This window comes from Mollisia scopiformis, assembly GCF_001500285.1.
Source record: "Mollisia scopiformis unplaced genomic scaffold LY89scaffold_32, whole genome shotgun sequence".
Taxonomy (NCBI): Eukaryota; Fungi; Ascomycota; class Leotiomycetes; order Helotiales; family Mollisiaceae; genus Mollisia; species Mollisia scopiformis.
The window spans coordinates 627,008-650,232 of record NW_017263612.1 but is presented as its reverse complement, the minus strand read 5'-3'; the positions used below and the strand labels follow the sequence as shown (position 1 = coordinate 650,232).

Below are 23,225 nucleotides of genomic sequence, written 5' to 3'. Positions count from 1 at the left end.
TAGCTGTGTTTAGTAAAGCTTGACTTTATTGCCTTAGAGGTGAGTGGTTAAACAACAAGTTCGGCCGATGAGCCGACATGGAAGTTCCCCGCTTGAACGTTACGGTGAGGGGCAAGGCTGAGGTGAGAGCTCACCCACGTTCCGACAACGAGGCCTTTAAATACTATCTTCCTCGTTCTGGACTATGAATCGAGCATTGTGTTCTACTGTAATTGCAAGATGATATCACAACTCACTTCTCTGTCTCCGACATCTATTCTTCTCCTTCCTCTTCTTTATATCTTCTACCTATTTCTCTTCAATTATATCCTCGACCCTCTCCGCTCGGTACCTGGTCCGTACCTAGCTCGTTTCACGAGATGGTGGTATTTCTGCAAGTTATACGAGGGAGATTTTGAAAGGACGAATGTCGAGCTACACAAGGAATATGGAGCCGTGGTGAGAATCGCACCAGGGGAGTATAGTTTAGATGATGTTGAGGGAGCTCGAATTGTCTACGGTCTTGGGAAGGGCTTTTCCAAGGTAGTTTCTCTTAGGATAGAGAAGGACAATTACTGACAAAAGACTAGGCACCATGGTACTCAGCATGGATGCCTCCCGATCCATCAAAAGCCTCTCTATTCTCCGACCAAAATGCCCACCGTCACAGCATGCAACGACGAAAGTTCTCTTCTTTCTACAGCATGTCTGCACTTATAACCTACGAACCCTTCGTAAACAACTGCTCCGCCCTCTTCACCTCGCGTCTACATTCCCTCGCTCTCACATCCCAGGTAATCGACTTGCAACACTGGCTCCAATGCTACGCCTTCGACGTAATCGGCGAAATCACCTTCGGCTCCCGCTTCGGCTTCCTCGACCTAGGCGAAGACAAAGAAGGCGTCTTCAAAGCCATCGACGACCGCGGCTCCTACTCGACTTTCGTAGGCGTATTTCCCTGGATCCATCAATATCTGTATTCCAGACTACCCATGACCGGAGGCCACGGATACGTATACGGATACACGTTACGCCAAATCGAGAATCGACAAAAAGAACTCAAGAACCCGGAAAGTAAAAACAGAGAAGGACCACCGGATATCATGACGAAGATCCTCCTCGCCCACGAAGCGGATCCAGAGAAAATGACAAAAATGGATCTAATCACAATGTGCCAATCGAACATCGGAGCCGGCTCAGACACTACTGCTATAACCCTCTCAGCCATCCTATACAACCTGCTCAAACACCCTAGGACATGGGAGAAACTAAGGACTGAAATCGACGACGCCGAAAAGGAGGGCCAGATCTCGGATCCTGTGACGTTCAAAGAAGCGCAATCGCTGCCTTACTTACAAGCAGTGATCAAAGAAGCCCTCCGAATCCACTCAGCGACAGGCCTCACCATGCCGCGCATCGTTCCCGCGGAAGGAACGACTCTCGCTGGACATTTCTTCCCCGGTGGTTCAACGATAGGCATCAACGCCTGGGTCGCGCACCGCAATCCCTCTATCTTCGGCGCGGACGCAGAGGAATGGAGACCAGAGCGCTGGCTCGAATTCGAGGAGCAAGGGAGGGGTGCGGAGGTCGAGAAATATAGTTTGGGGTTCGGGATGGGGAGTCGGACGTGTATTGGGAAGAATATTAGTTTGTTGGAGATTGGGAAGCTGATTCCGCAGTTGGTGAGGAGGTTTGATTTTCAGCTGGTGGGATGCGGTGATGGGGAGGAGTTGAGGAGTCTGAATAGGTGGTTTGTTAAGCAGCAGGGTTTTAGGGGGAGGGTTTTCTTGAGGGGTGGGAAGAGGTGAGTGATGGGTTGGGTTGTGGATATATGATGAAGAGATATAAATTGCTACCGAATATCTACAAAGACTCGTCCTCGCTTGAGAAAGGGGTGAGGTTCACCAACTATTAAGTATTTTGTAAAACTTCAGTCCGAGGTGCTACTGGATCAATTCCAGTAAAGCATTTCTCTCCTTGCTCCTCTACCACCCCACCTCTCGCGTGGAATGCGCTACATGCGCAGATCTCGCGAGTCAACTCATCTTGAGTTGCCTCGAAGCCCAACGACAGAATGCCTCTCCAGTACTTACCGAATAGCAAGCATGTATACCGCCAACTGAACCAACTCTTCTAACGTTTGAGACGAATCCGGCCCTTTTAGTAGGCGCCAAAACTTCAAGGTGCACTACTTGAGTTTTGGCTCATGCCAAAATGAAAACCTGCAGGAAGCAAAAAGAATGAGAAATGATTATGAATTTCTTTCCTGGAAAAAGCTTCCAATGCCTCCATCCTTAAATAATCACATTAAAAGCTATTACACCCTTAATACACCACCCTTAAAAAGAAGGAAAGAAAAAATCCGTATACAAGAAAGCAAATCTCCTTCAACTATCCCACCCTCCCCACCACTCATCCACATACATCTAACCTCTCCTCATCTCCACCCCAAATCTCTCCCCACTTCACACTTTCTTCCCCACCCAAACCACTTCTGAAACTGATTCTCAATTCCCCCCTCCCCCTCCCTCGCCGTTCCAAAAAAACGACGTAAAATGCTCCATACTAACCCTCAACGGCGCCGTCGGAGCAGCGACTGCTTGTGTATCCGAAACTTTATGTCCATGTTTATGGCCATCCGAATGTGCTACATATATCCATCATTCTTAGCAAATCCCTTCTCAATAAGAAACCACAGCAGAAAAACTCACGATTCTTCTCCCGGTACTTAGTATCATCTCCCTCTCCCTTTAATTTCCTCTTAAACATCCCCTTCCCTGTTATCTTCTTCCTCTCCACCACCTCCTCCCTGCCTTTCAAAAATCCCCAGATCCCCCTCTTTTTCGTCTTCACCATCTTCTCCCCATGTACATCCCCACCCACAAAAATGCTCAACTCAGCGAGCGTCGGTTGTCCCTCCCCTGGCTCCCCTACACTGGTGCCGTCGACCGTGCTCTCGGGGTGATGCAAGATATTCCAGATCGTGAAGGAGAAGGGTTTCGTTAGCGTCGTGGCTGTTGTGCCGGCTTGTTCGTCTTTCTTTTGCTTTTGGGGGTGAGAGGAGGAGGGTAGTAGGGAGCGGAAGGAGGATGGGAAGTGGATTGAGGAGCGGCGGAAGGTGAGTTTTGAGGTTTGGGTGTGGTGGGTGGGGAGAGAGTGTGGGAGGGAGAGGGAGAGGGTTGTTAGGGTTAGGAGGAGGATGATGTGGTGGTGCATTTTGTTTTGTTGGTGGTTGGTAGGAGACGTTGGTGGTTTCTTTAGTGGGAGTGAAAGAGGTTGGGAAGGGGGAGGATTGAGATATATTGGATGGGACAGGATGGGAGACGTTGAATTTGGGGCGTGAAGAATGTGAGGCGTTTGTGGTTACATTCCGATTGAATTGCTACCACCATCCGAACTCAACGAGACTTAACAGAAGTTGACAACGAACTTTATCATGACAAGGACAAAATTAGAACTCAGAAACTCTAGTCTTCGGGGCAAATAAATGAGCTAGTAATTCGCAACATCTAGCAAAACCTCCCGGGCGTGTATTATTTACGGTGATGAGACTCTGCATTAGGCCACTTCCATTGCGAATGCTTGTAGAAAGAAACAACGCCGTGTTGTTGGCTATTTATATAGCACGGATCCAAGAGCGTAAAAATCAGAAGAAGGAAACGTACTCGCAATGTTTGATTCACCAAGCCTTTTCGACTTCAATTCACCTGTGTCGAAAATCAGTGTGAATTTGGAAGGAAACCTGTTTGCTGTTTTTATTCACTAATCCTTTTCGACTTTGCTTCACCTCTGTGGACAAAGCAATGTATGAACTCTCGTAACGCTAATGCGTTTATAAGGCTTTTTCGTGTTCTACAAAATCTTTACAAGGAGAAGTTATGACTGTGAGCAGCGTGACTTGGTGTGAAAAGCGGGTTTGGCTCGAAGACCAATTCCCAACTTTTCCCTAGCGAAAGTCATCAAAAAAGAAGGGACATTTGGAGCAGGAACCTAACTTTAAAATTAGAAAATGCCTTTAGCTGTATAATTCAACCACTACTGTTGTCAATATTGGTTCCATTGCCGTCTCAAATCCGATTATCATGTTGACAACAGCTAATCTCTTGACAGTAATCATGAGCTTAGTCTTGCTTTTCGCAAACTTTTACGATCTTTGTAATGAAAGTGCATTGCACGAAGCTTGTGCCACTTGCAAAATGCTATTCTTTCCGAGAACTCCTCGTCGAGTTCCACTGGAAATTATTCTCTAATATGTTTCTCAACACTTGCAGGAAGGGGAGTATTTATCGTCCTTAAGCCGACGCATTTCAGCGTGCTCTTACAGTGACGCGAAAGCGTTACGGAAACGATTCACTTGAGGCCCTATGAAAGAGTAGACACTCTCACAAAAGAATAGTGAATATGATCCAAATTTCCCAGCCTCTTTCCACAACCTGAAAGTTCAAGAGTCAAACATGTCTGTTTTCGCCTGAGGCGCCAATTTGTTGAATATAAAAGAACCAGAAGTTCCGACTTTTTGCTAGCAAGAAAAGTTCCAGAAGATGATCTATGACCTGGAGGTGCGGCTCTTCGTCAGGGAAATAAAAACAAGTCAGCTCCAGCGGATTCAAGTCCAATCTGCCATTCTCCATGCAATTGCGCCTATGAAAACTTCTGCTCGATTACATCTTTGCATTAGTTATGGGTGGAAATAAGGTATCTCAAATCCCGTTCTTCAGTTGACAATGAAACCAATCTTGACAACAACACTTAAACCAATACCCATTCTGATCCGCACAACGGAGGCAGGCAGGATATCTCGTTCGTCTAAACTTGAAATAATCTGACTGTAGTTCAAATCATGACAATAGTTGACAGACATGACAACAACAAACAAAATATTATCCTCAGTACCTATAGCTCCTCGTATAACCGCAAAATCTGACTGAATTGGAGCCGACCCGGTGCCAAAGACGACGGGTACCTGCTTGCTCGGGATCAAGATGATAGGTAGTCTATTGCATGAGTCCAAGTACGGTTGTGAAGAGTCTATTTATATTTCGATTTGGAGACTCTATTCAGAAGAACCTGAGGCGATTTTGGATATAGTGAATTGACTCAATCGGGTAGAAGGAGAAATGAATGAAATTGGCGTAACGAGAGGGATGACGTAGACCGGTGAATAGAGGGTTAAAAAGCTAGAAGTAATGTTTGCATTTGGAATGACATACGCCTGTCACAGGACAGAATCTAGGGATGCGACATGTCCTCAGTACAAGTCGTACAATGTGTACAACATAAGAAGTAAGTTCGATTGTTGGCATGATTTTGCGTCTTTGGTTGGATGCTAGTTACGCCTTCGATGAACAAAATACTGGATCTTACCCAGGTAGCCTAAGATCAGCATCACTCGATAGATTCATAGCCTTGATACAGACTTGAAGGTCATCGAAGTTCTGATCGCGTTTGGTACACTCTGCCAGTCTCAAATATAAATGCGTCGCAGGTCTTCATACTCCTTTTATGTCCTCAACCAAACCCAGACAATACAAATGGATATGAAATCAATGACGATTTATCATTATAGCAACTAGCAGAAAGTGATCAAGTGAGGGAAGTGATATTCTAAAATTCCAAGATACCCAAGCCATCCATTTATCTTCCACAACGACAAGAACAATTCAACGGCGAATGTGCAAGCTTCTAGATAATAACAATGTTGATCATTCACCTCGACAATGAGACCTTGCTCGATGATTCAACAAAGAATTGGCTAAAAGAAGGTCTCCACTTGGAAGATCTTGCGTCCAAAAGGACAAAGGACACTTACAAAGATAAATGAACCTCAAACCCATACGACACGACTGAAACACAAAATTTGCACCGTGACAAAAGTGACACCAGAACATGCATTGCTTGCTAAGATGCCATCACAGAATACACTTCATTAAACTATGCACATCTCGAACCCCCTCACCAATCTCACCCATCACACCATCCCTCTCCTCCCCTTTCACCAACCACAATTCATGACTGACTGGCAAGGTAATTCGCAGCCTACGACCATCTCATCAGCACCAAGGAAACGCCAAATCAAAACAGAGGAGAACCTACCCTTTCCAAACTATAATCGTACTTCTCCAACGCGGCTAAAGCATCATTCCTAGGATATCCCATTCCCGTCAAGTTCTTCAAGATGGGGTCATCATGAACACCGGCTTCCGTCAGAGCTCGACCAATCTGTGGTCTCTCTGCGGTAGCAGCGGAGGTACCATTATTCATTGTCGGTGCAGGCTCGGTCTTTGGTGCCTCGGCTGGTGCTGGTACAGGTTCATCAAGACCAGCGAAAATAGCATCCCAATCATGGCTATCATTCACTGCCTGTGTAGCCAAAGGTGGCTGCGTGGTACTAGGCGATGAAGTGAAATCTCCGAAAGCATTGCTGGTACCGAATCCATTACTTTGTGTTGAATGTTCTTGTCCCTTGGAAGCTGGAGGACTATCGAACATGGGATTGAAATCGTCAAGGCCACCGCGCTCATGATTAGAGATATTTGCAAAATCATCATCAGCACTTCCTTCTTTGGCGTCTTCCAAGTCATCAAAGTCGTCGAAATCGTCATCGAAAGGGATCTTAGCTGGTGGGACAGGCTGTGATGAGACTTGAGGAACACCAAATGGTGTTGAGCTGGTAGCGGTGCTTGTATTTTGCTCTGGCGATGTGGGTGTAGGCACTTCGCGAGAAGGTAGGAGTCCGATATATTGCTGTGCTTGTGATTGAGCTTGGTCAGCTGGAGATACAGCTTTGTTGTACGCAGGTGGCGAGGTTTGAGCACTGGCAGGTGGTGGGTTGCTTCCCATGCTTTGTGCCGAAGCTTGCGTGTTGATCGTAGGTCTTACAGCCAATGTATCATTCAGTGTACTAGTTGGTTGTGTGGCAGTGACAGCTTTATCCCCGCTAGGTTTTCTCCCATGACCAGGAGATGCTGGGGCGAAGTCATCATCGAAGCCACCCCCTTCGTCGTTGCTGTCACTTTCGTCGTCATTTTCTAATTCAGCGATTGGCGGGAACTCCTTATTGAACCCGGCAACATTAGCGGAGCCAGATGCAGACGAATTGCCAGTATTGGAGCGTTCTTGAGCTTTGGCAGTATTACCAAAGCCAGCAAAAGCAGCATCAAAGTCGTCCTTGGCAGTGCCAGTGCGCTCTGGGGCTTTATTTAGAGCGAAGGGATCAGCCGCGGCTTGTTCACTTAAAGTACTGCCGCCAGTGGGTGTTGCCACAATATTCGAGTGAGAGTCGCCAGGGAATGCACCTGGAATTGCATCTTGAGGTGGCTCAAGGCCAGCGGGTGAAGCATTAGATTTACGGTCGACACTAGGCGATACAGCTCTGGCAGTTTCTGTTGGTCCTGCTGCTGAAGATCCTGTTGGTGTCATACCCATATAGTTTGTAGGAGTATCAGCACCAGTGTCTTCCCCAGATCTACTGTTCGGTGCTGAAACTTGCCGAGAAGATGTCACTGAATCTTCATGTGAAGGAAAAGGTAAAAAACTAGAGTTAATTTGTCTTGATTCTGGCGGAGGCGGTGGTAGCTCACTGGTCGAAGTTATTTCTCGACTAGTTTGGTTAGGAGGAGAGGGAGTAGGAAACACACTGCCTCCAGTCGTTTGTTGACGAACGGGAAGAGCTGATGCGGATCCGATTGAAGGTGACCGAGCACCTTCTGATTTAAAGCTCGTCGCTGGGGGTGGTTCAGTAGCAGCGGCGAATGAAGGTCCAAATACATTCTCGAAGGACCGATCATTGACGGCAGGCGATGCACTAAAGGGAGATGTGGGAATATCGCCCGAACTTGGATGTCGACGGAAGAATGGGTTGTTGGCGCTCATGGTCGATGGGGCGGGGCTAACAACAGCAGACCTCTCAGCGGGCGGTGGGCTTTGTACTTTAGCAGCTGCTGCAGCCGCAGCAAGTGTCTCTGTATCCTCCTTGATACTCTTGTTCAGATCTTCAGCCTCGGCCTTCAGCTTGTCTCTTTCCCCTTCATTTGTTGCAAGCTGTTTCTTGTTAATTGCAACCAATCCCTTCTGTTGACGAGCATCTGACCTGAGCTTCTCTAACGTCGGTTTCATCTGTGTGATTTCGGCGTTGACAACTCTCATCCGCTCCTTTAGGTTGGCGTTCTCCTGTTGATCTGCCTGCAATGCTATAACAATTTGGCGGTGCTGGTTCTGGAGGTCTCCATAAGTTCCTTCAAGCATGGCAATATCAGTTTGTAATTTCTTGGTCTCGGCCCGGGATGCTGCAAGGCGCTCTTCCAAACTTTTTACATCCTTCACTTCTTGTTCGTAGAGAGAGCGTAGCTGGGCGAGGCGAGTTTCAAACTCACGCTTTTGAGTACTCGCCTGGGTCAACTCGTTCTGTGAACTTGCTCGTTGTCCTTGCACATCTTGCATTTGCTTTGACAAATTGCCAACTTGATTAGAAAGGTTTGCAAGTTCGGTCGTCTCGTTTGTGAGCCTCTTGCTTATCTCGGGATCGTTGTCACCTAGTAAATCCTCGGTAGCAGAAGAACTCTGGGGCTGGAAGCTTCGCTGCAGAGATGGGCCTGAACTATTCGACCCTCCAGTACCTTGATGCGTGATGCTTTGACCAAACGACGAGGTTGGTAGAAAGGGCTTGAAAAGAGTTGAATGCTGGGGAGAGAGTTGTGCAGGTGATGTTGGAGTCAATGGGGCGCCAAAGGGATCACCTGTTACCTGCCGATTGATACCGAAGGACCCTGAGCCACCAGTAGATTGAGGATCTTGGACTGGAGCAGGTCCTGGAGAAGAGGAGAGAGCATCCAGACCAAACAAATCTTCCGCTGCTGATTTGGGCATGGTTTGTGGGGCATCGAAAGCTGGAGCGGTTGGAAGAGGAGCGGGCCGTACCTGATTTCGCATACTTGGTGGAATTAGGTTAGGAGGCAAAGTAGCAGGTAAAGACTCTCGTCCATCTCGCTTCCCTCGTTGCTGTCGAATGAGATACATGGCGACTGCGAACTCATCTCTCGTCAGATGTCCAGCAGAGTTGATGTCTGCGAGGTCCCAGATTGACGCCAAAGCTTCTTCTGGAAGTTTTGATTCGCTGAAGAATGGTACTGCTTCGTCCCCAGTAATGAATCCTCTGTTAGTCCTATCCAAACCATTGTAGATATTGTCGAACTTTGCCTTGTCAGCAGGCGTGATAGCCCAATCTCCAGCGGAACCCGAGGCTTGAGGGAACTGCTGTGGAGGCGGAGCAAATGCAGGTCGGCTCAGAGGGCTACCAGTACGAGGAGCACCACTAAACTGCCGGGGTATAGCTGACATAGCTCCCGCCCCTGAAGACTGTCTACTTGGTGGTCTCCGAGCTGCTGCTTCGTAGAGTCCTGCTGGAAGTACGTTCGGTAATGCGCGGAGAGCGCCCACTTTGAATGATGCTAGCAGATGCATAGCGATCACAAATTCGTTGACTTGAAGAGAGCCCTTCTGCTCCGTGTCCGCTAGATTCCATATCCTTCCCAGAATTTCATTTGGGAGAGCTGAGCGTTCGAATATGGATCTTGCCTGCTCTCCTGGAAGTACTCCATTGGAAGCTCCTGACTTCTCGAACAAAGCTGCATACTGGCCTGCTTTTTCCGGAGTCAACGGAGGAACTCGTATGGGACCAGATCCGCTTGCTTGTGGTTGTAAAGCGCTTGGCGGAGGGCCGGGAGGAGGTTGAATCGTAGGGCTCATGCCCGGAGCAGAGCCACTTATGCCATCGAATTTGGGGAGGGGACCAGGCTTCAGTGCCAGCTCGGGAGTGGGATCTCTTCCAGCTTGGGCGTGCGCAATCAATCTCAAAACTACCCCAAAGCCCGTAGGTGTGAGGAAGCCTCGATTTTCTTTATCCGCAATCTGCCATATCTAGAGAGACAGAAAAGCATCAGCAATGTGCACTTTGAAGACAATATGGAGTGCGACAGTGGTTGGCGCAGACAGAATATACACACCTCTCCTAGCACACGCGGCTCAAGCCTTGTCTTCTCGAAGAATTTAACAGCGACCTCTCCAGTCACCACACCAACACTATCCGAATCGGCTTGTCGAAACAGCTGTCCGAATAGGCGCTTCTCTTCTGGAGTGAGGTTCAGATTTGGCGCCGCTACAACAACCGTCAGTCAGCGTTTGAATCCCATCTAAATTTCCGATCTCATCCGCCATATTTCCTAATGTCCAGACAGAGCTTCAGATACCCTCCAACTACCATTGTAGAATTGTTCACATCTAAGAAGTAAATAGCTCTTACTTGGATCTTCGGCCATCGCGCTCCGCTTTCCGAGTCTCGATGGTATTCGTGAGCCTTACACAACCTGCGAATGATTTCAATCTCGGAACTGAAGCTGCAGATGGTGGCTGTAATGGGAGAAAAGTGTTTGAAGGTATCGACAGATGTCTGTTGACAAAGCTGTGGTCGTAATGAAGAAATGAGGTAGATGCTGGATGATCCGGAGCTAGCACGGGACAGAACGAGGATTGGCGCTTCTCCGTCTGTCGCCCGCCTCACCATTTGTCGACCGGCTGGGGGCAATTGACCACCAAGCGAATGATTTCGATGCAACCTCAAACTTCGTCTCTCTTTCTGCCTAACGTGCATCGAATGGGTAGAATCGTGCAGGTCACATGGATTACCTGCATGCATTAAAATTATCCATTGGCAGGTGTTTGCGGCCTCAGAGTCACAGTGCATTGGGAGTTGGGTAGTATTGACAGTTGATTTGCCTATTGCTGTCTGAATTACAAGAAGCATTGTTTATCATTCTGATTGAAGGAAATCCTCCACACAAACTCGTAGTGAAAAAGAAAAAAAGGGTTGTATTAACCCCGCGCTGAACATGATGACGAGGCTCCAATACTCCCTACGAAGTACTAAGTTTCGAATCAAGTGCCAAATCTAGCCCTCCAAGTATGTGACCCCACAGGAGATAAACATATCACTCAGCGGAGCAATTGTCTAGTACTCGGCCTCAGCACCCTCGGCATCATCGAGAGAATCAGTAGCAACTTCCTCATAATCGCGCTCCAAAGCAGCAAGATCCTCACGTGCCTCAGAGAATTCTCCTTCCTCCATACCCTCACCAACATACCAATGTACGAAGGCACGCTTGGAATACATGAGGTCGAACTTGTGGGAGAGTGCAGACCAGGCCTCGGCGATAGCGGTGGTGTTAGAAAGCATGCAGCTAGGATATGTTAGCCAATGGTAATTTTGAGTAGTCGCACAGGAACTTACACAGCACGGTTAACCTTGGCAAGATCACCATTGGGGACCATTTGAGGAGGCTCGAAGCAGATACCAATCTTGAAACCAGTTGGGCACCAGTCAACGAATTGGATAGTGCGCTTGGTCTTAAGGGTGGCAACAGCAGCGTGAACGTCCTTGGGGACAACATCACCACGGTAAAGCAAGCAAGTAGCCATGTACTTTCCGTTACGTGGGTCACACTTCACCATCTGGCTGTTAGGCTCGAAGCAAGACATGGAGATCTCTTGGACGGAGTTGGCCTCGTGGGAAGCCTTGGCCGCAGAGACAACAGGTGCGTAGGCAACGAGAGGGAAGTGGATACGTGGGTATGGGACCAAGTTGGTCTGGAACTCGTTGAGATCGACGTTGAGGGAACCATCAAAACGGAGGGAGGCGGTGATAGAAGAAACAACTATAAATGATTAGCTCGAGGTAAACTATGCATGTAGCACACGGAACATACCCTGTGCGATCAGGCGGTTCAAGTTCTCATAGTTAGGACGCTCAAGGCCAAGGTTTCTTCGGCAGATGTCGTAGATAGCCTCGTTATCAACCATGAAGGAACAATCGGAGTGCTCGAGGGTGGTGTGGGTGGTAAGGATAGAGTTGTATGGCTCGACAACAGAGGTGGCAGTCTGGGGAGCTGGGTAAACACAGAACTCCAACTTCACCTTTTTGCCGAAGTCGACTGATAGACGCTCCATAAGGAGAGCACCGAAACCAGATCCAGTTCCACCACCGAAGGAGTGGAAAACAAGGAAACCCTGAAGACCAGAGCAGTTATCGGCGACACGGCGGACCTTGTCCAAGACTTGGTCGATCAATTCCTTGCCAACAGTGTAGTGACCACGAGCGTAGTTGTTTGAGGCATCCTCCTTGCCAGTGATCATCAACTCGGGGTGGAAGAGGCTGCGGTAGGTACCGGTGCGGACTTCATCGACGACATTGGGCTCGAGATCGCAGTAGATGGTTCGGGGAACATATTTGCCTTGGCCTACGATACCAAAACACGTCAGAAAATCTTCGAATTATATCTTCATGGGTGTACATACCGGTCTCGGAGAAGAAAGTGCTGAAACCTTGATCAGGGTCGGCAGCTTTGCGCTCCTCAGTCAAGTATCCATCAGGCTAGAGGGTCAATACGCGTCAGCAAAGGCTTTGTGGTATGCAGAGAGTGTCTGCAAGCGTGGTGGTGCAAGATAAACATACCTGAATGCCGTGCTCAAGGCAGTAAAGCTACAGTGAAAACCCCTCACGTTAGTCACGTCAGATGTCAACAACAGAAAACTGTTGCGCAAACAATGATTGCGAAGATGTCGAAGCTTACCTCCCAGCAAGAGTTGGCAATCTGGCAACCAGCTTGACCGACTATTGGAAAAAGATATATCAGTCAAAGGACCCCAGATAATGGAACGCGGGACGGAGCGGTGTGCAGCGCGTCAAAACAACACATACCGTTGATGCTAATGACTTCTCTCATGTTTGCGGTGTTGATTGAATGAAGAAGACAGTGTAGGATGTACAGATCACAGCAAATTTGTCTGTGAGGTCGTGATTGTGGTCTGCGAAGATGATAGTGGGGAAGAAGAGGAAGGAGTGGTACAACAGGGGGATTATTATTGATTGAGACTTAAGATTCGCTTAGTCGCGCCTGCATAAACAAACGTGTTGTGCACGACTATGCCTTTTTGGGAAAGCATGGTCCAAGCTTCTATGCCCCACTAAAATGGGTGTCAACAGCAGCTCAAGGTTGAGATGAGATGAAAGCCAAATGGAAGTCTGCCCCTACCAAGTACAGAATGCTTCAATTATTTTTGTTCTTTATTCTGCATGCTCAGTGGGTACTAGGAAATACTGAAAAGATCATCTTCCTTGCACCGAGCAATCTCGAAGTCCCAGTCGAACATCCAACTTTGGAGGATCTACAGCTCGAAGCTCTATCCCCGCAACATTGGTCTTTGAGAACGCACATTGGAGCAGAATTTCCGACGACCGCTTCCAAGTATGGGCAGCCATCATGGTATCTACTTCATAATCTACAAGAGGGGCAGAGATACGAAGTCCGGATTTGCTGGGCTGCCACCGTGAATCCAATTACTCTCCTGTCACAAGAATCCTACTAATATTAAGACAGCAACCAACTTCCTTTCGTCTCGAAACCTATGATCTTTCTACCGTCTTCGAAACCCCAGATCTGATCACTTCTCTGGCACAGTTCTCCGAATCTAGACAACCAGACCTGCTCGATGCAGAAAGCCAAAAGCCAAGTGTTGCAAGACCAGAGAAGAAGTCCAAACATACACCGAAAGGCGCCTCTTCGACATTATTGCTGCAGATCTTTGCAGCGGCAGATTACTACACCATGAATAAGACTCTAATGAATGATGTACCACCAGTCTTTGTCGACATTATACTCGATCCATACATCTACAATGTCTTTCCACGGTCATTACTTCCGACTGCTGTCTACATCATTATACTTGCGATCGGAGGTTGGCACCTTGCCAAGTACATCAGCGTGCTGGTGAAAGGTATAGGACATGGAAGATCAGATCCAGAAAAAAAGAAGACATAATATTCTTGACATTGCAAGTTCATGAAGATCAGACTTGCATTATGACTACATGTCGTGCATTCGATGCGCTTTCTGGATATCATCCATCTAATTGGAAAGAAAACTCCCATCCTACAAATGAAATGTCCAGTCATTTTCATGCCGCCAGTGCCAACGCCATTGTCATTTCAGATTACCATCGTTGTTGTCCACCGTAGCCGCCTGGTGGTGCATTATATCCTCCCTGTTGAGGATTTTGCCCTGGATGACTGCCCAGCGGTACTGGTGGAGCTGAAGGACTATTGCCGTACAAACCACCAGAATGCTCTGCATTGTGCAGTCCTTGGAAGTGCTGGTGTTGTGGCGGGGGCAGGTTCCCGCTGTTTTGGGGTGGCTGGCCTCCATAGTTAGGGGGAGGAGGGTATTGGGGATCATGCGGAGGTCGTCCATAAGTGTCTTGGTGTTGAATCCCTCCGAATGGTGGCTGCTGCTGAGCTTGGTACGGAGGCTGTTGGGGGCCTTGGGGAGCACCATACGAAGGCTGCTGAGAAGTTGGAGGAGGTCCGTAAGATGGTTGAGAAGGTGGAGAAGCATATGAAGGTTGTCCTCCAGGAGGAGCACCATAGCCAGTTTGAGGATTTGGTGATGCTCCATAGCCTTGCTGGGCTGGTGGATTTTGAGAAGCCCCATAATGCTGTTGTTGAGGGTTTGGTGATGAACCGTAGGATTGCTGTGGAGCTGAAGCACCATACGACTGTTGTTGGCCGTACGATGGTGCCGAAGGTTGTGTTTGAGAGTATGAAGATTGTCCTTGTGGTTGATTGTGTTGCTGCTGTGGGTTATAGGTGCTTTGACCGCTAGGTTGGTACGATGTTGGCGGTGCAGAACCAGAATATCCCCCTTGAGAGCCGCCATGAGAAGAATATCCGAAGTTATTTCCCTGCTACGAAAGTTAGTAAATCTCATTGTAATCCTGGTCTACACGTACAGAAGAAGAACTTTGTGAATGGCCACCGAACATTCCTCCTAGATTTCCCATGAAACCGCTCGAACTGTGTTGTGTATTCTGTGCTCCGGAGTAATTTGTCTGCTGGTTATCCTGCTTTTTGCCGCTACCCAGCAGACTTCCCATCAATGCACCAGCAAGGCCTGATCCTCCACTAGAACTTGATTGTCCACTGCTCTGGTTGTGACTTGAGCCTCCTCCTAAAAACTGGCCAGCCAGACCTGCCAAACCACTGCTCTGATTATTCTGTTTCTTTCCTCCACTCAGCAATTGATTCATAGCAAATTGCTAAACAATAATATCAGTACCGCCTCTTTCTACAGATCTGAAGCTAAACTTACCCCGATATTTCCAGTCAAGCTTCTGTCTGCAGTATACGGCTCCAACGTGCCATCCGCCCTTCTGATACTCTGGGTCCCATCCGCATTATTCACAATATCTTGATCGGCATACTGGTTCTGTTCAACCCCTCCCGGCGTTCCGTAAGGGTGATCGATTCCCTGCGGTGTAGCTTGTGGAGTTGGACCTGTGGGCGCGGCATGCGTAGGAGTTTCCCATTGCGACTCGCCAGTCGACAGCTGGACGAAGTAATATTTCTTGCTATGGGCGTCCCATTGTGCAATCCAACCTGCAGGCAGAGCAGGAGGAGCGAAGGTAGGGCCTTCTTGGCCAGGTCTGTTCGAATAGTTTCGTCAGCTGTCATTCCTCGCAAGGAATACTGAGGAATAGCCATCTTCATCCAGTAAGGGAGGGGCATCTCACGTTGCAGGGCCAGTCATAATAGATCTCTTACTTCAACAACAGTCGAGTTTTCCTACGAGTATAGAAAAGGTCGATTGTAAAAACAAGGAGGCAAGAAGAGATCGCGAAGACTTTTTGTGAGGTTGCACGCGCAGATTCACAGACACACACACGCTGAATGAGCTTGTCAAGATGCAAGGACTCAGCCCCCGCTACGCAACGAGTCAAATTCGTCCTCTCAGCCACAATTCCCTGCTTGGCATTCACTTTTGGCCCATCTTTCAGCTGGATTACAAGGGCGCATTGCTTTCCTTTTCCGTTGCCATCTCTGCTTATCTGTTTCTTTACTGTTGTGCTGAAGTTTGCCTGTGCAAAAAACCCTTCTGGTGGATTTTGGAGCTCGAGCTCCTCGCCGCATCGCATGGCGTCATACTGGATGCTTGCTGCTGTCACCCTAATGCTCACCAGGAGCTTTAATTGCCTATATTGCTACTTCATGTAAATGGCAACATGGGGAATCTATGAAACATAGGCATGTTGCATCAGATACCTAGGTATATCCCGTGCAAACTTTTTTTTCTCTCTATACATTCCTTAGACCTCGTCCCACTTCTTCTTTTCTCTCATTTTAACCCCACCTTTGAATCCTTTCCAACCACATCTCTTCACGATGACTTCCTCTCAAGAGCAATTCTCCGCCTCTCTTATTTCCCAAGAAGTTCAGGCTACTCTACCAGATAGCTGTACGCTTCGACCGCTCAAGCGCAGCGATTTTCACAGGGGACATCTCGATGTTCTACGGGGTCTCACGCACGTGGGTGATATTTCAGAGGCGGCATGGACAGAACGTTTCGACTGGATGAAGAGTTGCCATGGGACTTATTACACAGTCGTGATTGTCGATGAGTCGAGAGAAGAGTCAAAGTCAATTGTGGGGACTGGGACTTTGCTTGTGGAAAAGAAATTGTAAGTCTTGTAATCGCTACAGGAACTGAATGACTTTATGCTAATAGATGGGACAGTTTATATGAGCTTGGAACCCAAGGTCATATCGAAGACATTGCCATTTCATCAGATATGCAAGGAAAGAAGTTCGGTGTGAAGCTCATCAAAGCTCTGGACCATATTGGCAAGGAAGTGGGATGCTACAAGGTAAGTGTTTGCTGAAAATCTTGTGAATGAGTACTAATGAAAATCATAGTCAATCTTGGATTGTTCTCCAAAGAACGCACCGTTCTACGAGAAGTGCGATTATGAGAAAGCTGGGCAAGAGATGCACCATTACTATGATCCCAAAGCTCAGGAGTACTCTGTGTAAAGGTCGATATTGCAATGTCATAGACTGCACTATGGAAATCGAGCGATTCAGAAGTTTGCACCTTGAAGCTTCTGTCTTCGTCTACCAAGTTCGATTTCATGCCGTCATTTGCAATTGATATTCATTTTCTCGTCTTGTAAGGCAAATACTCGTCTCGACAACGGAAGTTCTCACCAAGTGATCTCACACATATGTTCCAGTGGTCTAAGTCTAAACCAGAGAATATGAGTACAGAACCCACTTAATATATTCATCTCTTTAATGGGCTAGACATGCAGAGAAGGATATTAAGAGAAGTCGAGATGCAAAGCTCTCCGACGAGCAGCTTGCTCACATCCAATAATAGATGCTCAGTCGAGCCTATGGATGTAGAGACTTACCTGCTACATGACCCCAGGACAGAACATACCAAGCAGCAAAATTAAACTTCTATGATCAAATCTACGACCTGAACGTTACAACGAGCATCCATGATCAAGTTGCTCCATCATGTGCTCTTATTATGAGGGCATTCTAAGATCAAGCAGGTAGTAAGCTACCAAGCTCCTTCCGCCACCCAGCAGCTAACACAAACCCGACTTTGGAGATCAGATATGCAGAGGTCAGATTCTGTTGCGTATCGCAAGTTGCGATTGTTTTTGTAACGTTCCCAACATTGGTACTGAATGTCGAACTTTTGTTCGTTCTATCTCAGAAGTGGCGATCGTCTGACTCTATTTCAGACATTTCAGATTTCTGTTGCACGTCGCAATTGTCCATTCTTGATCTGAACAATAAGAATCAGGATATTGTCCGCCCCAAAACCGCAAATCACGATCACGGGATCGCCATTCTTGAACAAGATTCACCTTCTTCCCCACGCCAAGCGGTGATCACTTGCTACCTTCCTCGAATCTATGCATCTGTTTTCAGTATGTAACGTTCATCCTCAGATGCTTATCTTGCCAATTTGTTTTCCCATTGGCCGGCATATATGAATTAATATCAGCCTGTGCCGTCAGCCCTCCCCGACTCCCCCGCAATCTGGGAGCGGCGTAATACGTCGGTAGGAAAAGGGCATGGGTAGCATATGCATGTTCTCCATGCAAGATGGTCTTGGCTATTGTACAGCTCAATACCACAATGCTTGAATTGGCCAGGTACAGGTAAGGTACAGATCATCTTTTGATGAATATCCTATGGGAAGGGAGATTTGGCGGGAAAACCAAAGGGTCGTTCATATAGCTCAGGGAAGCTCTTTTCATTACCTGAGATGCTTGGCGCCTTCTCTTCCTTCGAATTTCTTTGTTCGACGTCAGCGCGTCTTGACGGTCCTCGACGACTGTCTTACTTTCTTCGTTCCTGAAGATCCGACTTCTCAGATTGTCTGGCGGCTTGAAGCTATCAAACAATCATGTTCCTTGCACTCTTGCTCCTGAGTTATGGCGTGCTCTCCGCCATAGCCCAAAATCTCACAACCTCGTCCATGACCACGCTATCCCTCACACTCACAGTCGAAACCGACGTTCCCGTCTCCACCGGCCTAAGCAATGGTCTCGCTTTGACACCCCCAATGGGCTTCAGCAGCTGGAACCAGTTCGGTGACCAAATATCCGAGCAACTTTTCAGAGACACAATTGACACAATGGCCTCCAACGGTCTTCGGGACGCTGGATTCATCTACATCAATTTAGACGACGGCTGGCAACACTACAAAGGCAACCGCTCACAAAACCCACTCGAGCCCGACCCGGTCAAGTTCCCAAGCGGTATGAAAGCTCTCGCAGATTACGCACATTCCAAAGGCTTCAAACTCGGTATCTATTCGGGGCCAGGAGATAGTACATGTGCAGGCTACACCGGCAGTCTAGGCCACGAATTCGAAGACGCGGCTATGTTCGCCTCATGGGGAATCGATCACTTGAAATACGACAGTTGCTGCAGCGAAGGACCTGACGCTCCGATCCCCGAAGTCCAAGCCATCGTGCTCAAGATGTCTGAAGCTCTACTCGCACAATCGCGTCCGATGGTCTATCATGCGTGCCACTGCGGCTGGGCTGATATCTGGGAATGGGCTGCGAGCGAAGGGGCGAACCAGTGGCGCATCGGGCAGGATATCTCGGATGACTTTAATTATCCTGGGAATAGGGAGAAGTATTATTTCGATGTGCTGGATATGTTGGATGTTGGGAATAATATCACGCAGTATTCGGGACCGGGACACTGGAATGATTATGATATGTTGATCGTGGGACTGGATGGGAATAGTACTCAATTGGTAGGGACGGGAGCCAGTAATATCGAGTATAGGACGCATTTTAGTATGTGGTGTATGGTGGCTTCTCCGCTACTGATTGGGAGTGATGTGAGGACATTGAGCGATTACGATCTTGAGACTTTAACGAATTCCGAAGTTATCGAAGTCAGCCAAGATCCGCTAGGTCAAGCCGCTCAGGTGGTTGGGACACAGGATGTGGATGGGAATTTGCAGGTTTACGCCAAGGCGATGGCGGATGGGAGCTATGCTGTTGCGTTGCTGAATCGTGGGACTGTCACAGCGGATATGAGCATTAGTGCGAGGAGAGACCTTACGGTGCCCTGGGACCGGTATCGTCTGCGAGATCTGTGGAAGCATAAGGATCATGGCTGTTATGATATTCCATACACGATTGAGGTTATGCCGCACGAAGCCAAGATCTTGAGGATGTGGCAGGTTGACCTAAACGCTACGGCTTGTCAATATTTCCAATGAGACTCGGGAGGAGGATGTAATTAAGATGAGAGTACACAACTCCTCGAATTTCGGAACGCGTGTATCTTTTTACTCTTTGGTGGCTCACCCATTTTGTCTGGCTCTTTGATATCCCAAGACTTCAGTAAAGAGGGCGACATCTAGAACTGCTCACGTTATCGATGCTTAAACACAGAGAAGCTTTTCTATACAATGCAAGTGAAGCCGTTGGACACGGCTAAGTTGATCTTGAGAATTTTCCTCTTTTGGTTAGGCAGTTTAGGCTGAAGAGTGGTGGCTTGCAGTGGGGTTTGTCCGGGGTCTCTCTCGGCACGGTAGTTGAACGCCGCTTCCTTTTCCTCCTTGTATCTTGTATTTCTCACCACTTGTGGATTTGATACTCAAGTGAGGTCGACGGTGGGATGAAAGCTCACAACCCTACCTTTTATTTAGGACAGTCCTAGATTGCCTCCTCATCCAGCATAGAAGATCTTGCAGATTTCTGATCTCCTACCTGCAGCTCACCCAACTTGCACGCATATCTTATATCGTTGATAACGACAGAGGTACTTCTCATCGGCTGTTCTCCAGCCGACAAGTGGGATGTAGGGTTCTGGGTCATGGCATGGCAACGTTGCTATGCGCCTCTTTCGAGCAGGTAATATCAGTCACCAAAGATGGGGACAGCACGCCTCTTGCAAGCATCGTTATCGCATTGCAAGTCCTTCCTATCGCCTTGTCCCGACAAATGGTTTTGAGCCAACCAGCCGTATCAAATTTTGCCCCGGGAGAAGTTGATAATGCTGGTCATTTCCATGCTGTTTCTGGCGCGACTTTTTCTTTTCATATCTGACTTCTTTTTAGTTTCTGTGTCGTTGAATGCTCCTGGGATAAGTGTCAAGAATGGGCAAATCAGAAGAAGCAGGAGTCGTTGTTGACTCTCCCTCCGACGATGTCGATCTCTCCGCCAAAGAGGTGTTTGGGAATGAAGCCCGTCTTGCTACCGAGATCGAGCATAGCATGACCTTCTTCGAAGGCGTGAGGCTTTACCCTGCTGCCGTAGGATGGTCTGCTTTCTTCTCGCTCGGTATCATAATGACGGCCTTTGATCCTCAGCTTCTTGGCAGCTTGTATGCCGAGAGCGCGTTCCAGAAAGATTTCGGTTATCTCTTCGAGGGGAGCTATGTATGTTATGATCTACTGTACATACTTTGTACTCCTACTAACGCATGTTCTGCCCTCAGATCATCAGTGCTCCCTGGCAAACTGCCTTGGGGATGGGCAATCCCATCGGACAAGTAGTTGGCGCTGTCCTCGTCGGATATCCAATGGAATGGTGGGGTCGCAGGAAAACCTTCGCAGCCTGCGTGTCTCTCACAGCCTGTTTTGTCTTCATGCAATTCTTCACTCGCTCAATCGTCGTTCTACTCGTCGGAGAACTCATCGGTGGTCTCATTCTGGGAACATATACGACAATTGCCCCCACCTATGCATCCGAAGTCTGTCCCATGGCATTCCGAGGTCATCTTACAGCTTATATCAATCTCTGTTTTGTGACCGGACAGCTGCTTGCGAGTGGGGTTATAGCAGGGACATCCAAATTGAACAATCACTGGGCTTACAGTGCACCATTCGCTCTGCAATGGCTTTGGCCTATCATTATCTTGGCTGGCATGCCTTTTGCACCCGAGTCTCCGTGGTGGCTGATTCGACAAGGAAGACTCGAGGAAGCAGAGAAAGCACTGATTCGACTTTCATCTCCTAGCATCGATAACAAGTTGACCTTAGCAATGATGATCGAAACAGACAAGCTAGAGCTTGAGATGCAAACAGGAACCACCTATTGGGATTGTTTCAACAAAGCCAATTGGCGGAGAACAGAGATATCAATCGGAGTATATGCCACTCAAGTTTTCAGCGGTATTTACCTTGTTGGATTCGCCGCACTTTTTTTCAATCGTAAGTGCAACACCGGGCTATTCAGAAAGAACTTTTCAATCGAATACTTACATATAAGCAGTAATCGGACTCGACAACGACAAATCCTTCGATATGAGCGTCGGCTTCCTAGCAGTAGGCTGGGTATCCACCGTCGCATCCTGGGTCGCCATCTCAAAATGGGGACGCCGACGAATTTACAACATCGGCCTTCTCGTGATGACAATCCTGATGTTCATCATCGGATTCTTGGATCTTGCTCCTGACTACGCTCAACACAAGAGTATTGTTTGGGCACAATGTATTCTATTGGTACGCAATTCCCAACTTAATCTAGCAGCCTTGAAACTCTTTCCTTCTTTCTTGTATTCGATCGGTATGCATATTGCTAATGAAAACCAAAGATAATCTGGAATGGTGTCTTCGACATCTCCATCGGTCCCGTAGCTTATGTCCTCTTCTGCGAAGTCTCCGCTACAAAAGTCCGCACCAAAACTATCGCTGTAGCTACTGCTGCGCAAGCAATGGTTGGTATCATCATGACGGTTGCTATTCCCTACATGATAGATCCCGATTCCGCGAATTGGAGAGGAAAGATTGGATTTTTCTTCGGTAAGAGAAAATTCAAAACTTGACTTCGGGAAAGGAGAGGGCTAATGTGCAAGGAACAGGTGGTTTGTCAGTGCTTTGTTTGATCTGGGCATATTTCAGGATCCCAGAAACGAAAGGGAGGACGTATGAGGAGCTAGATCTGATGTTTGAGCGGAAAGTTAAGACAAGGGCGTTCAAACATTATAAGATCAAATAAGCACGGTTGACGGGATGTAGATTATGGTGAATTTGATTCTGTTGTTGGTATCTTGTTTGCTGTCAACACATTTGTTTTACTGTCAACAAATGCTACCTTTCACTGTCAACAAAAACAATATTTCAGGAGTTCTAGATACTAATATCTGTTCGTGGAATTATCTATACTATGCCTCCTTAATGACGGTGAGCGGGTCTTACTCGGCTCGGCCTACTGCATAGCCTTCATTCATGGTGGCTTGATCACTGCTGCTGGAGTTGCTTGGAGAGGGATTCCGCTGGGTCCGCTGAGTGTATTTATAGGGTGTCGGCGGCGGACGGCCGGCGGCCCCGGGTGAGTGGTGAAGTTTTGTTCCTTGGAAGGTTGAGTCACGGCTTCAAGAATAGGACGGTTTTTCTAGATTCACTCTCAAACCTAGGTCTAAAGAATGGTTCTAAGCGAGTGAATATACTCGGATGCACCTTCGCCATTAGGAAGGAAGTTTGTTGAAGGAACCATCAATATGTGGACACAGGTGTTGGTCTTGGATTTGGATGGATCGTGTTGGGGATTGTGTGGGATGGGTAGTTCTGATATGTGGGGGGCTAGGAGTGCGAACATGACTTAGGTGATGCAGTACGCATTTAATAAACTTATGTTGTCAACACTTACTGTTCGCCTGGTGTCAACAGATAATTATCTCAATGCCAATTCAAGTACGTGTGCCTAGTAACTCAGTTTTCTGCAGCCCCACTTAAGGGCAGGACTTTGTTGTTTCCTTGAGTCGTACAATTTCCGTTTTTGATAGTAGACGACTAGTATATATTTTGAAGAACAAATTGAGCTCAAATATGCAATAGAAAGACATCCTGATGTGTATTTCCTTTGTTTCTTCCTTG

General features: G+C 47.7%; 9 protein-coding genes across 9 annotated transcripts; 5 read left to right on the top strand and 4 right to left on the bottom strand.

Annotated features, from left to right (window-relative positions):
• Positions 1-108: 108 nt before the first annotated feature.
• On the top strand, positions 109-1,787 carry LY89DRAFT_788981 (cytochrome P450; the record flags this gene model as incomplete). Its single annotated transcript, XM_018223216.1, has 2 exons — positions 109-522; positions 570-1,787. The coding sequence occupies exons 1-2, from the start codon at positions 220-222 to the stop codon at positions 1,785-1,787; spliced, it is 1,521 nt and encodes a 506-aa protein (XP_018062983.1). The 5' UTR covers positions 109-219.
• A 628-nt stretch (positions 1,788-2,415) lies between these two features.
• Positions 2,416-3,195, bottom strand: LY89DRAFT_764848 (uncharacterized protein; the record flags this gene model as incomplete). Its single annotated transcript, XM_018221649.1, has 2 exons — positions 2,416-2,626; positions 2,691-3,195. 2 exons carry the CDS (start codon positions 3,193-3,195, stop codon positions 2,487-2,489), a joined length of 645 nt encoding a protein of 214 aa, XP_018062982.1. The 3' UTR covers positions 2,416-2,486.
• Positions 3,196-5,985: 2,790 nt separating this feature from the next.
• LY89DRAFT_599682 (uncharacterized protein) lies at positions 5,986-10,130 on the bottom strand (the record flags this gene model as incomplete). The annotated part of the gene is made up of 4 exons (XM_018210110.1): positions 5,986-6,015; positions 6,073-7,649; positions 7,683-9,894; positions 9,981-10,130. Coding segments are annotated over 4 exons (3,969 nt in total), but the record flags the coding sequence as incomplete, so codon positions are not given.
• Positions 10,131-10,824: 694 nt separating this feature from the next.
• LY89DRAFT_788979 (putative tubulin alpha chain) lies at positions 10,825-12,884 on the bottom strand. The gene is made up of 7 exons (XM_018223215.1): positions 12,728-12,884; positions 12,600-12,640; positions 12,482-12,508; positions 12,325-12,400; positions 11,736-12,266; positions 11,261-11,684; positions 10,825-11,210 (listed from the first exon to the last, which is right to left on the bottom strand). The coding sequence occupies exons 1-7, from the start codon at positions 12,750-12,752 to the stop codon at positions 10,982-10,984; spliced, it is 1,353 nt and encodes a 450-aa protein (XP_018062980.1). The 5' UTR covers positions 12,753-12,884; the 3' UTR covers positions 10,825-10,981.
• A 187-nt stretch (positions 12,885-13,071) lies between these two features.
• On the top strand, positions 13,072-13,847 carry LY89DRAFT_711636 (uncharacterized protein; the record flags this gene model as incomplete). The annotated part of the gene is made up of 2 exons (XM_018217914.1): positions 13,072-13,356; positions 13,407-13,847. The coding sequence occupies 2 exons, from the start codon at positions 13,072-13,074 to the stop codon at positions 13,845-13,847; spliced, it is 726 nt and encodes a 241-aa protein (XP_018062979.1).
• On the bottom strand, positions 13,639-15,747 carry LY89DRAFT_691046 (uncharacterized protein). The gene is made up of 4 exons (XM_018216223.1): positions 15,595-15,747; positions 15,174-15,507; positions 14,815-15,120; positions 13,639-14,769 (listed from the first exon to the last, which is right to left on the bottom strand). The coding sequence occupies exons 1-4, from the start codon at positions 15,609-15,611 to the stop codon at positions 14,020-14,022; spliced, it is 1,407 nt and encodes a 468-aa protein (XP_018062978.1). The 5' UTR covers positions 15,612-15,747; the 3' UTR covers positions 13,639-14,019.
• Positions 15,748-15,900: 153 nt separating this feature from the next.
• LY89DRAFT_788976 (acyl-CoA N-acyltransferase) lies at positions 15,901-17,189 on the top strand. Its single transcript, XM_018223214.1, has 3 exons — positions 15,901-16,539; positions 16,596-16,725; positions 16,775-17,189. The coding sequence occupies exons 1-3, from the start codon at positions 16,244-16,246 to the stop codon at positions 16,889-16,891; spliced, it is 543 nt and encodes a 180-aa protein (XP_018062977.1). The 5' UTR covers positions 15,901-16,243; the 3' UTR covers positions 16,892-17,189.
• A 1,254-nt stretch (positions 17,190-18,443) lies between these two features.
• LY89DRAFT_599572 (glycoside hydrolase) lies at positions 18,444-19,622 on the top strand (the record flags this gene model as incomplete). The annotated part of the gene is made up of 1 exon (XM_018210101.1): positions 18,444-19,622. One exon carries the CDS (start codon positions 18,444-18,446, stop codon positions 19,620-19,622), a length of 1,179 nt encoding a protein of 392 aa, XP_018062976.1.
• An 882-nt stretch (positions 19,623-20,504) lies between these two features.
• On the top strand, positions 20,505-22,347 carry LY89DRAFT_599696 (sugar transporter; the record flags this gene model as incomplete). Its single annotated transcript, XM_018210113.1, has 5 exons — positions 20,505-20,786; positions 20,846-21,560; positions 21,622-21,851; positions 21,944-22,151; positions 22,211-22,347. The coding sequence occupies 5 exons, from the start codon at positions 20,505-20,507 to the stop codon at positions 22,345-22,347; spliced, it is 1,572 nt and encodes a 523-aa protein (XP_018062975.1).
• Between the last annotated feature and the right edge of the window lie 878 nt (positions 22,348-23,225).